Source organism: Drosophila busckii, unplaced genomic scaffold (genome assembly GCF_011750605.1).
Source record: "Drosophila busckii strain San Diego stock center, stock number 13000-0081.31 unplaced genomic scaffold, ASM1175060v1 chrUn_01, whole genome shotgun sequence".
NCBI classification, from domain to species: Eukaryota; Metazoa; Arthropoda; class Insecta; order Diptera; family Drosophilidae; genus Drosophila; species Drosophila busckii.
The window spans coordinates 632,651-646,665 of NW_022872717.1; the positions used below are offsets into that span (position 1 = coordinate 632,651).

At 33.4% G+C, this 14,015-nt stretch overlaps 1 protein-coding gene across 2 annotated transcripts; it reads left to right on the forward strand.

The window, feature by feature from the left end:
• The first annotated feature begins 2,481 nt into the window (after nt 1–2,481).
• LOC117134984 (nipped-B protein) lies at nt 2,482–12,809 on the forward strand. 2 transcript variants are annotated; one of them, XM_033294677.1, is made up of 24 exons: nt 2,482–2,567; nt 3,152–3,300; nt 3,358–3,529; nt 3,590–3,708; nt 3,768–3,960; nt 4,905–5,490; nt 5,563–5,827; nt 5,894–6,058; nt 6,152–6,330; nt 6,396–6,839; nt 7,306–7,992; nt 8,056–8,284; nt 8,430–8,742; nt 8,810–9,038; nt 9,101–9,295; nt 9,370–9,462; nt 9,528–10,021; nt 10,085–10,233; nt 10,298–10,585; nt 10,650–10,885; nt 10,946–11,103; nt 11,178–11,838; nt 11,892–12,095; nt 12,529–12,809. In XM_033294677.1, the coding sequence occupies exons 2-24, from the start codon at nt 3,237–3,239 to the stop codon at nt 12,685–12,687; spliced, it is 6,282 nt and encodes a 2,093-aa protein (XP_033150568.1). In that variant the 5' UTR covers nt 2,482–2,567; nt 3,152–3,236; the 3' UTR covers nt 12,688–12,809. The 2 variants fall into 2 exon arrangements, with proteins under 2 accessions (XP_033150568.1, XP_033150567.1); XM_033294676.1 differs by having other exon boundaries at nt 4,905–5,827.
• The last annotated feature ends 1,206 nt before the right edge of the window (nt 12,810–14,015 follow it).

Consider the following 14,015-nt stretch of genomic DNA (forward strand, 5'->3'; position numbering starts at 1 on the left):
CTACCAATGGGAGGCACAATAGACCTTTTAGGACGCAGCGCACTTTACTCCAATTAATAATAATAATAAAAATAATATATACGCGCACCTTCTATAAGGCAATGAAAACTACACAAACAATTTTTCGAATTTTTTTTTTTTTCTCTCGCCTGTGCGAGCATAGCGACAACACTTCCATGTGTTTGTTGTTGCCTTGTCTCGACTGCGCGAGCGTGGCAACAACACTATCCATGAGTTTGTTGTTGTGTCGAGTAGTTTTTTTGCGAACTTTGTTGTTGCTTTGTACGAAATACGTGCACTTAAAAAAAATGAAAACAGCTTGCACTGGACATACGAAATTATCATTGCCTGCGCAAACTTTGGACAAGTAAGTGATACCTCAGATGCTTGCCAGTGAGCCATTTCTCCACTTCGAAGAGCCAGTTGCGCTGATGCTTGCATAGGGCACATCGAACGGCTGAGAATAGCTGTATCGTCAGCAAAGGTGGATTTTGTTAGTCGTCTACTTGTTGGAATATCGGCTGTGTAAAGGACATATAATGTTGGTCCAAGTACGCTGCCTTGTGGGACTCCAGCTCTGATCAAATAGTCACCAGACATAGCAGAATTGCATCTCACTGCAAATTTCCTGTCGTATAGATACGACTCTTAATTAATTTGTGAGTGTTAGTTAGGAAGCGTGTAGCTCTGATCTTTAATGCGTTAGGCCTTCTAGTCCGGACACTTATCGAATGCGTTGGTATACATCTAAGAAATATTGCAGTGCAATATTCTCGGTTTTCGAATGCGCTTCTTATTTCAGATGTTGATGCCGATTGACCTCTCGATAGTGCCGTGTTTTCACGAAACCTCAAATTGAAATGTATGGGATTTTGTTATGAGTTTCTTAGATATGGATTTATCCAAGCATTTTTCAAAGAGTTTTGATAGGCACGATAGGAGGGCATGATAGTTGCTGGATGTAGCGATGTTGACTATTTGCTTCTTGTTGCTTTAACGCTTTGGTAAGCTTGCGGGTGGCGTCTTTTACACGTTGATGTGCATATGGCAACCTGCCATTCTCGCAATTACAAAAATAAATAATAATGAGTTTGGACGCCCTTAATCTAGAGGGTTTTCTAGTGATTTAAAAGGGCAGCTTTCCTACCGTCTTCCAGATTTTTAAAGTAAGTTCAAGGCTGAGACATACGCTGTCTGGAACGCGATCCAATTTATGTACTCCTTGGCAGAAACGCTATGGAACAAATCAATCTATATTGACAATCAGGCAGAGATGAAGGCTATAGTCTCTATTTACAGTGTTAGAGGCACACGACTGTGCTGTGCTGTAAAATGCCAACCCAATACATCACTTTTCTCTCCATTTCTCACCGTCGTTTAACCAACGCGTGCCCACACGCGTTTACTCCAAATACAATATATTTCTTGCTCATAGATACATAGCACTGCGGCATTGCATTTGAATTTTGCAATTTTAGTTTTACTTTTCTTTGTCAAAACCACTAACAAATACTAAATAAATAAATATATTATACCGTATAAAAATGGTTCGAGTGGAGCGATGAAACATACCCAAGCAAATAGAACGTGTTCTATTTCTATTGCTCACGAGAGAACTGAGAGCTGAATTTGATTTTCCAGGTTTTTTTTTTGCAACAAAAAATTGCTTTAAAGTTTTGTGTGCGTACATGAGAGCGATGTAAGCAAAAAGCGAATGTGTCACGTACCTTTAGGCAGAAAGACATGTAACACGTAAGTTACAATATTTATATTTTTTATTTACTTAAAGCATCTCACACACCAGAACTAATAAATCGCAGCGGCAGCGGCGCGAATAAACCGCGTGATATTTTCCGCGCCAAAATCGCAAGTGTGTTCTCACTACCGCGAATTTATTTGCTGTTTTTTCATTCACATTTGATGTTTTAATATTAATATTTTTTAATAAAAGTGAATGATTATAAGTTAAAAACTGCTTCTCGTATTATATTATTATAATATATATTGTATTAAAAGCCAAAATATAGTAATTTAACATGTAAACAAAGCAAAAATTCAACGCATCACATGTGACGTCATCAGCGCAGAATATGAGCAAATTTCTGCGCAATGTAATTTTATCATTCTTGGCGGCAAGCGGAAAAAACGCTGCATGCGCGGTTCTGGAAAAAAAAACGCTGCACATTCACCGTCGAAACGAATTCGCTCCGCTTTGGTGTGCATACGTTCATAAGACGCAATGTAATTACATATTCGCGCCGCTGCCGCTGCGATTTATTCGCTCTGGTGTGTAAGATGCTTAATAGATAATCTGACGTAGTAGCTAACTTGACCTAATATCGTTCCGAAATTTCGATAACAACAGGAACTCCCGGACAAAAGCTGAATGATAAGATACATTCGTAATTCATACATTTTAGCTTTAGTATACCAGTGGTCGGCCATGTTGGCTTGAAACTCGCCATTTGCAGCAAATTAATAAATAAAACAAAAATTTGTACAACGATTATTAACAAAGCAAACCAATGTGACACTGTGTATTTCTGGATATGTCCTATTAAATGAAGGTTGCTATTAACGCAAAAAATATCTGTCTTTATACGTTGTTTACTTCAAACATACTTGTGTATGTGCCTATTCGCTTAATGCGCTGCAAATTGTCATTGCTGAAGTGAAATGTACCTATCTGAGAATATACATATGCATGCACGTACATGTATGTATATGTAAGGGTTATAAATAATAAGCAATAATGTTAAATGAATATGATTGTTAGAGTTTTCTCAATTGTGTCAAGTTTAAAAGTAAAAAATTAAGAGTTTGTTGTTTATGTACATATGTACATACATATGTGTTTACTTATGGTTGGTAGATGCGTGATTATAAGTAATATGCATACATATGTATTATCGAATATACTACATACATATGTACATATGGAAGTGTGTGTATGTATAACACTAAAATTAAAAGCCATAGAGTGCCAAAATAATTAACTACTATTACTTGTGTAATTAAATCCAATAGAATGTTCATTAAATATCATTAATACATATGTACATATATTTGAACAAAGTTATTCTCATTTCCAAATTCTTACTTTACAAAATATCAGTATAATATTAAAATTAATAATTTACTTCATTTGTAGGCGAATTTGCTTCGTTTGTAATTAATTTGACAACAAATTAAGCTTACATATTGAAATAAGTACAAGTATTATCATTACCTTAATTATGGACCCTGATCTCCCAAGCGTCCCCGTCACAACATTAGCTGGCCTAACAAGCACTTCGGATTGTAAGTACATTCATCTAAATACATATATCAACTATTATAGATATTATTTTGATTTAGTGCTCAGCGAATTACCAGTATCAGATTCTCTTCAAAGCGCCGCTTCTTTAAATAAATCACTGTTGTTCCATTCGTTGGTGGCCAATGAATCCAATAATTTACTATCAGTTCGAGATGAAAACCTCGTCAGGCAATTGGTTAATGCCATCGAACAAACAAACTCTGATAATATGTAAGCATTAATAGTTTTGATAAGTCCTCATAGTTATATCCAGTGTCACTTTTCTCTCAGTGAACTAAAGCCGCAATACACTATTCAGCAACATGGAGCTAACATAAGCACATATCCAGAGCTGCTGCAGGGTATTTATAATTTTCGCCCAACAGTTTTTAATACGCCTCGGAAATCTGGTAAAAGTTTGAGAATGAAATTATATGTTTATTTTTACTAATTGTCATTAATTTTTCAGTGATAAATGATGGAGCGTCACAGCATCAGCAACGACAGTATAACATAGCCCCAAACGACCGACCATTCCAATCAAAATCGCTTGGCCTTGTTAATAAAATATGCCAAACCGCCTACAACTTAAATGTTGTTCAGCAGCAGCAGCAGCAGCACCAACAACAGAGCCCAAGCAGTTATGTGGACCAATCAGTCAGGTGGGAAGTTTTTCATATTTTTAAAAAAGTTTTGTATATTTATCAGGGATTGTAATCATTATAAATGACGATTAAAAAAATCACATAATATTAATAATACCTTTATCAACTAATTATGTGATAAGAGTACAACAATTGCAAAGGCAAACAATTTTTTAAAAATATGAAATAACTGGCTTAATCTTAAACTAAAGTAATTTATGTAATAATATCTGATGAAAACAGACCCCCTGTTTGCCTTATGAAAAGTGGGGCTGCAATGTGAGTTTTCAGAACTCAAACTTTAAATTTGTCAATACATTTTTTTCGATTACCCTATTCGATTCGGCTCCCTCTATCGTCGACTATTTCTTTGAATTCTTTTTTAATTTATTTGTTTTTTTTTTTTATTCGCGTCCTCTAATTTAAGCTATATAAATACAAGCAAAAGTTATTCTTTAAGTATCTAAAAGTGCTCAGTCAATATTCAATCTAGTCGTTGAACTGCCGGATTTCGCGACGGAAGCTGCTTCAATTCCCGGCACAATTTGCACAAAAGTTGTTTTAGATTAGGGATTTTTACGAAGATTTTCTTATACATATTAGCATGCATAGTAGTCCCGTTCATAGGTCAAAAATCAATATGCCATTACGGATCCGATAGGGATACAATTTGCAACATTCAAGCCAAGACCGTTATTATGCATGTATATGTATTCTGTATTAATAAATAGGATGGAAATTAATAGATTGAACAAGAAGAATGATTTTTCTGCATTTGTTTTGTTGCTCGTCTAAATAAAAGCGAGCTACTTTGTTATTAAAATAAATAAAATAATCATTTAAGTTATACGGTCCCTTATACGGTCAGTTCTAATATATTTTTCAAGAACTGTAAGAGATTAACATCTTACAAATAAAAACTAAAATAATAACATAATTTTATGAATTGTTTAAACATGTAGCATGAATATATCAAGGCTCTTACCAAATCAAGATGGAACGAGCAAATCAAATTTGCATTTGGAGGATTTAATTCAAACACAAGTTCACAGAAGTCCTAACATTGCGGTATTGGAACCTATAACACAGCAAAACATAACAGTACAGAATAAACACCAAGGACCTCTAGTCGAACACCAACAAGATCCGCAGTTTCAATATGCGTGCATCAATCAAGAAAAAAGTGTAAATAACGAAACAAAATGTAGTGTGGACAGAATATCAACATTCCAGCATATTGGACAGCATCAATTTAATCACCAAATTCAAACAGAAACATTACATCAAAACGTTCATCAACCACAAGTTTCGACAACTGCAATATCGACAATTCAAGGAAATTTTACAAATGTTTTAAATCTGCAAAGGGAGCAATTTGCTGATACAGCCGCGACACAAACGATGCAATCGCCTCTGCCGGCTCATCACTTTTCTCCCGCATTGCCAACTAGACAAAGTGCATTAGGAAATGAATATCTTCAATGTAAAAATGCTACATCTACAACAACTTCGACATCAACGTCATCAAGCGGCAAATCCCAGGTTCGGGTATGTATAAATCGCCTTAACGTTGAGGATGCTCGTCTTATGCAACAGAGTATTAAAAAGTTTGTACAAAAGTCACCAGAATTGGCTAGAAATATGGGGTTACTACAGGAATCATCATTAAAACACAGTGACAGTCAAACTTATCTACCTTTATCTACCACCGACCTATTGGGAATGGGATTAACTAGCAGTGGCACAAACGAAACACGAATCATAACCAGCGCTCAAGCATCTGCCTCAGTTGATGTATTTACAGTCATTAAAGCTGATGAAAAGCGTTCCAGCGGTAAACGAAAAATGGCTGTTTCACTAGGAGATATTCCACCAGACCAAATATGTGAGTCTTAATTGCTTTTTTTTATTTTAAATGCCATGAATATGATTTATCATTTTATGATTTTAGTTTCTAAGCCAAAACTTCGACGTGTTGAACGAATACTGGCACTACCGACACCAAAAGGTACAAAAGAAGAAATCACGCGCTCACAAACATACCAGCAATTTATGAGAAATATGGAGCAAATTATTGAAATGTTGGACGATACAGAATCACCTAATTTTGATTCAGGTACCAGATGGTTTTAATGAAACAAACTACTAATATGTCTAAAATCGTACAAATTTTTAATTAACATTTATCTCTCTCTAAACTTATCCGCAGAAGAAGTCGATGAAAATATTGAGTGCATTTCACCGAAACTTCTAAACACAATGAGTAACGATGTTGCCAAGTTAAAAGCTAAGCAAGCTTTAGACTCAATACCAAAAAATAAATTAACCCTCCTTATTAATTATGCAATGAGAAATGTTTATTTGGCCAGAAATTATTCTGCAGGACCGGTATGTTTGAGAATACATTATAACAAATTATATATTTTTAACTAATGCTTGAACAATTTCCATAGGATGATGAGGATGAGATTGTAGATGATGAAGTCATTGAAAAAATATTAAATGCAATGGATGCTTGCTTACTCATATGCAATATTTACTCAACAGTGAGCGATCTTAAGTTTTTGCAAGAGGATAATATTTCGCACATTATAAAGTTTGCTCAGTTTCAATTGCGTGAAACAATATTTCCATTACATGATCCTGTTTATACAGTTCATAAAAGTGTGAAAAAAACCAACCAACGCAAAAAAACAAAATCACAGCAAAGCCATCATAGAAGCTTGCAACTGTTTTATTCAAAAGCTGTTGAGCTTCTCAAGGTATTTGTGGCGCTATTCGACAAGTGTATTTTTGTTGATACTATAGTATTACCGCTGTCAACGCTCGCTATTGAACCATTTTTTGTAGACAATATTGAAACATTGCAATTTGTATGCTTGGAACTGGTGACAACTGTAAGTGTTAATAGAAACAATTTACATAACTCAGTAAAATATTTAAGTGTGCCTATATATATGACGAATGTTTTAAAACAATCTGAAATGTTTCTTTTATTGCTATTAATTGTGAAATTTTCAAAGTGTACGTAATTTTAATTTCTTCGAAATTGGCATACAATAGTGTCCAAAAGTAAAAGGACAAAACTAACTACTCACCATTTTTACTTAATTGACATATTGGTATCAATGGAAACGTCTTCAAAATCCCTTTTTAATGATACTTTTTAATGTCTTAACGCATTAAGTACCCATTGAAAATTTTTATCTTTTGTAAAATACTACAGGTATTTGAATTTTTTTTTTTTTTATCAATTTTTGCATTCAAAAAGTTGCTTAAATAGTAATTGATAAAAAAATGTTCCAAAAGTCTTTTTACTAATATTTTTAATGCTCTTTTCTTTTTTAATATAAATAAAACTAGATATTTCGCAAAGAAAGATATGATAAAATACGAAACAGTATTTTGGGAGACATATTATCATCAATTGACAGATTACCGTCATCAAAAAAAAATCTTCGCCCATATAAGCTAACCAATAATGGTGGAAATATTCAAATGGTTACCGCACTAGTCCTTCAATTGATTCAATGTGCAACAATTTTAACAGATTCATTTTGTGATTCAAATAAAAGTAGTTTGAAACACCAGTCTATGCAAGATTATGATGATGACGTTCCAAGTGGTGCTTCACAAATTGTGAAACCCAATCAAGATATACTAGTGTTAAAAAAGTATGATGTCGCTGTTAGTATTGGTGGAAACTTTTTGACAACCTTTCTTAATAAATGCAAGTCTCGAACGAATGAAACTGATTTCCGCCCACTATTCGAAAATTTTATTCATGATTTATTGGCTACTGTCAATAAACCCGAATGGCCGGCATCGGAATTATTGTTATCTTTGTTGGGAACTATGCTAGTGCGGTATGTGTCAGACAAGGGCATAGAGCAAAGTATACGCCTTGTTTCATTGGATTATCTTGGAATAGTTGCAGCGCGCTTACGAAAAGATACCGTAGAATCTCGGTGTAAAGTAAATATCATTGATTCAATGATAAAGTCAATAAAAGCTGAGCAAGAGAAGGAAGGTGATTTAGTAGTAACAAATGTAAGTTTTGAAAGCATTTTTGTTCAGCTTGTTCATATTAAAAAAAAACATACCCTCTTTTAGCCGAAAATCGAACTTCATCCTGAGGAGCAACGAACGGAATTTCTGCAAAAAATATTACTTGATTTTTTAGCTGTGAACGCTCAAGAGGAGAATTTAATATGGGACTATGCGCGTCACTTCTATTTGGCACAATGGTATCGAGACCTTATTTATCAACGGCGTCGGATAAAAAATGGCGAAAAAGGTTTCGCTAAAAAAAAGCCAAAGTCTCGTTTAAAACAAAAGACTGGTGGGTATTAATTTAAATATATGTTAAATATCTGATTAATTCTTTCAAATTCTAGTTTGTGAAGTGATTTTGTAAAAATACCCTTAGTAGATTTATTTAAAACTTTATTTATTCAATACAAATTTATAATTTTCTCAATTTTTAGGTGAATATTCAGACACGTCCGATTCTGACTCCTGTGATGAAAATCAGCTTGGAGAATCAAACAAAAATGACAACGTAATAGACTATGAACTTAATCTAGAAATTTTTAATGTTTTGGAAGAACGAAAACAGTACTTGATTAACAAAATCAAACCATATTCTACTGCGGGCGAACACAATCATGCGTCACATCAACATATAAAAACTTATATTGATTACAATAACGCTCAGTTAATATCGCAATATTTAGCAACAAAAAGACCATTTAGTCAATCGTTTGATGGATGCCTTAAGAAAATTATACTTGTCGTGAAGTACGTACTAAAATTGCATCTAATTTGATCTCTCCTTATAAAATATGATCTCTCTTTTTATAAAAAGTGAACCATCCATAGCTGTGAGAACTCGTGCAATGAAATGTCTTGCGAATATCGTTGAAGTGGACCCTTTGGTTCTAAAACGAAAAGATATGCAGATGGGTGTTAATCAAAAATTTTTGGATACAGCTATATCAGTACGTGAAGCAGCAGTCGATTTAGTTGGAAAATTTGTTCTTAGCAATGAGGAACTGATAGATCAATATTACGACATGCTATCAACCCGAATACTGGTAAGTTATATAACGGTAATATATAAAAATAATAATTGTTCCATTGATCGTAATCTCGACAGGACACTGGAGTTTCTGTAAGAAAGCGTGTAATAAAAATTTTGCGTGATATTTGCATTGAATATCCAGATTTTGATAAAATTCCCGAAATCTGTGTAAAGATGATTCGTCGTGTTAATGACGAGGAAGGAATTCAAAAACTTGTCACTGAAGTTTTTATGAAAATGTGGTTCACGCCTTGTGTTAAAAATGATAAGGTAAGACCAGTATGACAAAGAACTGTTTACTTTATTTTATAATATAACAACGACAATCTACTTTAATCTAATAGAACGGGATACAGCGAAAAATAAATCAAATCATTGATGTAGTAAATACAGCTCATGATACTGGCACTACCTGGTTAGAAGGACTTTTAATGAGCGTATGTATCACTACCAGCACTAATAAATTGGTTTCCTCTGATACTCAAGTCATACAACCATTTAGATTTTCAAGCCGAAAGAAAATATGTTAAAATTTGACGGAAGTGTTCAAGAGCCAGTAAAAAAAAATACTGAGCCTCCACAAGAGATTGTGCTAGCCTGTCAACAATTAGCAGATGGCCTTGTGGATCGTTTAATTGAGCTCGAGGATACTGATAACGCGCGTATGCTCGGTTGTATTACAACGCTACATCTTCTTGCTAAAGTGCGACCTCAACTACTTATTCGACATGCAATGACAATCGAGCCGTATTTAAATATTAAATGCCATTCTGCGACGGCTGCGAAATTTATTTGCGCTGTGGCTGATATTCTAGAAAAGGTTGTCCCTCTTGTAAACAACGCTAGTGAGTCATTTTTGGCGTCGCTCGAAGAGCATTTGATGCTTCTGGTGGTTTCCCGCAATCAGGCTGAAGTTACTAGCTGTGTGTCCTGTCTGGGTGCGTTGGTTAACAAAATAACAAAGAATTATAAATTAATTCGTGATTGTTTTCAAAAGTATGTATAAAAATAGCTATAAAATAAAATCTTATAATAACATTTAAAACATTTAAAATACAGGTTTTATCGTATTTTGGAGATTTCTCGAAATCAAGTTGAGCAACATAATGCCAGCATTGACAACATATACACACCAAGTTTTCGGAGAAGTTTATTTACAATTGGTATTTTGATGCGATATTTCGACTTTAAGTCCCCCATCGCATTAGGTATATTTAATGTAATTTACGAGTATTAAGGATATGGTTAATTGAATTTTAAATACATTTTTAGGTGAATCAAAGAGTGGTCTTCCTATTTCAATATGTGACAACGTTTTTGAATGTCTTATGTTCTTTTGTGGATGCTCAAACCATGAAATTCGAAAGCAAGCACTTATATCACTTGGCTCATTTTGTGTTATGAATGATGATTACTTGACCCGATCTGAACTTAAACAATATTACTGTGATTTACTGAGATCAACATCCAATGATGGAGGGATTAAAATAATTTGTATGCGTAACATTTGGATTTATTTGACAGAATCTGAAATGTTCATGCATAATAAGGAAAAAGAATGTGAGTATAAAAATTAAATGAAATATAATATAGTCATATATATATTCTACTTTGAAACATGTAGGGGAAAAACAATCAAAGCATGAGGACCTAAAAGAAATGAATGATGTTTCGTCCGGCATGGCAAGTCGTATTATACAGCTTTATTTAGAGGAAATACTCGATTGTTTTCTTAATCGTGATGATACAGTACGTCTGTGGGCAGTTAAAGTTGTGCAAATAGTTTTGCGTCAGGGACTGGTACATCCTGTCAGAATGGTGCCTTATTTGATTTGCTTGAGTACAGATTGTAAGGTTGAAGTAAGTAATGGATTTAAAAGTAACTTCAATATATTTATTTGTAACATGCTATATATTTAGTCAGCACATAGAGCTGATGCCCTACTGAAGGACATTGACAAGACTTATGCCGGATTTGTTAATATGAAGGTACAATTTGGGCTTCAACTCTGTTTCAGGCTTCAAGAAGTTTTGCAAGTAAATAGTAAAACAAAAAATGAAATCATAAGGGGATATGCGTAAGTTTATCAAATATTGAATAATAATAATAACAATAAGCTTGTAATTTGTATTTAAATATAAAATATCTTAGTAAACGGGGCCCAGATCAAGTAACGACGGCCTTAAATGACTTTTTGTACACATTGCTGAGGATAACAAAGCCCCAAAGACGAGCTTTAGTTCAAACCGTGACAAAACAGTTTGACGACCAAAAAACTTCTTTGCAACAAATGTTGTATATAGCTGACAATCTCGCATATTTTCCCTATGTAGTCCAGGACGAACCGTTATACCTGATACATCAAATTGATTTACTTATTTCAATGGCTGGGACACATTTGTTAGCCACTTTCAAAGAACATTTGCGACCAAGTGAAAAGGGTGGAGATGTTCTCGAAGACGATGACGATGAGGAAGATCCTCATGTTCTCTTCAGCCGATTGCCTGAAAATATGACTGAAATAAGGAAATGCATTACGTCAGCCCAAGCGTGTATGCTACTTCTGGTACTTAAAGAACATTTGAAGGAAATGTATGGTTTAACGGATGGAAAAATATCCCGATACTCCCCATCAGAACAAAAAATATATGAAAAAGCTGTTACACGAAAAAGCGTGACTGACTTTAATCCCAAAACAACAATTGATGTTATTAAAAATCAATTACAAAATTTCAAAAACGAAGATGATGAGTGTTTTTCAAGCTCACTTACTAAAGAAGAAAAAATGGACTTAGTCGTAAAGTACTTGGATGTGAGTAGAATATATATTTAATACAAGTAATGTTCTGAATTTTTAACTTTAAGTTTAAGCAATTGATGCTGAAGTTGGATCCAGAAGATGCCGATTCGGAAGTAGATGAATCGCGAGACAAGTCTAGATTAAATAATTCCGGTTTCTTAGATGATTCTGTTACCGTGGCAAGTCAAATGCCTGGTGAAAAAACAAACTTTGCTTCAATGCCAATCGTTAACAACAGCAATATTCAATCATCAACAACATCAATGGGTGTAAGTTAATAGCGCAAACACAATGCAACAATTTTTAGAGGTTCGGATTGTCTGGATTATCATAAAACAGAAATATTTATATGAAAAAGTATATAGAAGCCAAACACTAACAAAAATATACGAAAAGGCGATACTTTGCTACTTTGATACAAAAAAAAAGTTCGCGTATATTGATATTATTGCTATACTTTTTAATTTTAAACATTTGTTTAACAACACTTTTTTATTTTAATTTGCTGTGGGATATATTTTTATAATTTGTATGTATGTGTTCATGTTGTTGTGTGCACTTTCTCACAAAAAAGAACGTAATAGCTTTTTTAAATCCATTCTCAGTTCAAAAAATTGTTGCGAAAAGTCTTTTATTTGTACTTGGGTGATAAAGCCCACTACAAATAATATTCAGTTGCTAAATTTTTTATAATACATACAGGAAATTCAGGATACAGCAAGTCAAGCAATCCGAATTTCTAAATCAGCTCTCTCACCCGCAAAGATGAATGTACGTAAGCAACAACAGCGTGGGAAAAAAAAGCGTCGGAAAATTATGTCATCTGACGAAGAAGAATTTAGTGGCGAAGACATTGCGTGAGATCCGTTTGGAGCTTATATATATATATAAATATACATAAATCATAGCTTAGTCTTAAATTGTATTTATCTTTAAGTAAGTATGTAAATCTGACTCCTTATTGTAAGAATTAATGTATAATAGCAATAAATTATAATTAAAGAAAGCCGTTTTGTGAAGGTTACATATTATTTCTATTATGTAAATAATGTCTACATTTTGTTTTGGAGATCACCTTCAAATTGTAATTGTAGTATTAAATATAAGGTAAATTAAATATTATATTTAAAACTTAGCTAATATTCAAAAATAGTAGAAGGGATTGCCTCGCCGACGTTAAAACATTTTCAGATTTATTTAAACTTGACACTGTGAAAGAAATACGGCTTAAAACAAAAATTGTACACCTACATAAAACTTACTGCAAAAATAATACATATATATATATATATATATATATATATTTAAATGCTTATTGTGTTGTCTCTAGCAATTAAGTTCGTACCACATCTGCTATGCTATTAAAAGTACTTAAAATGTTACATGTGGTGAACTACAAGGCAAGAAAAGCAAATTTAAAATCAGGCTCTAACTCATAATAAAATTGTTATTAAAACGGCCAAGCTTTAAAAGATCCTCACAAATGGATTATTTTCAGCCATATCGAATAATGTATATTTTTTTATTTGGTAGTACTTAAGTTTAAACTATTAAAATACTTTTGTATATATATATATAGATTTACCATTCTTAAACTAAATTAATAAACCTAATCTAATAATTATTAATATCTATATGTAGCTAAATTAATGTTGAATAAATATGTAATAATAAGATAATGTACACACACACAACCAGTTAATATTATTTTATTCACATTTTATTATCTCGGAATTATAATCCACATTGAAAGTTTTGTGTTTTTAATGAAGTCATTGCAATTACGTTACGCTACAGTATTCTGCTTTTCAGGGACCGCAAATAACTCTTATCATAAAATTGAAACAAAAACAGGTGGACAAATTAAAGTTGGGCGCCACCAACTTTTAGATACACTTTGACTAGGAAATCGCAGCAAACACACGCATTCACTCATTAACACACAAAACAGCGGACGCGACTCAGCTCGTTTTCGCTGTAGCGACAGCACGTGCACCCCGCTGTCTATATTGAAAACTCATAAGTTATTTATCCGATCGTTCTGACATTTTTACAATCGGTCGAAAACATGAGTAGTCGAATTTGTGATTTATTTCAGATTTTTAAAGATTTTTGTACTGTTTTATATAGTTTTTTTTTTCGATTTGCGGAGGAGGGGGGAGGAAATAAAAAAATAAAATAAAAGCTTT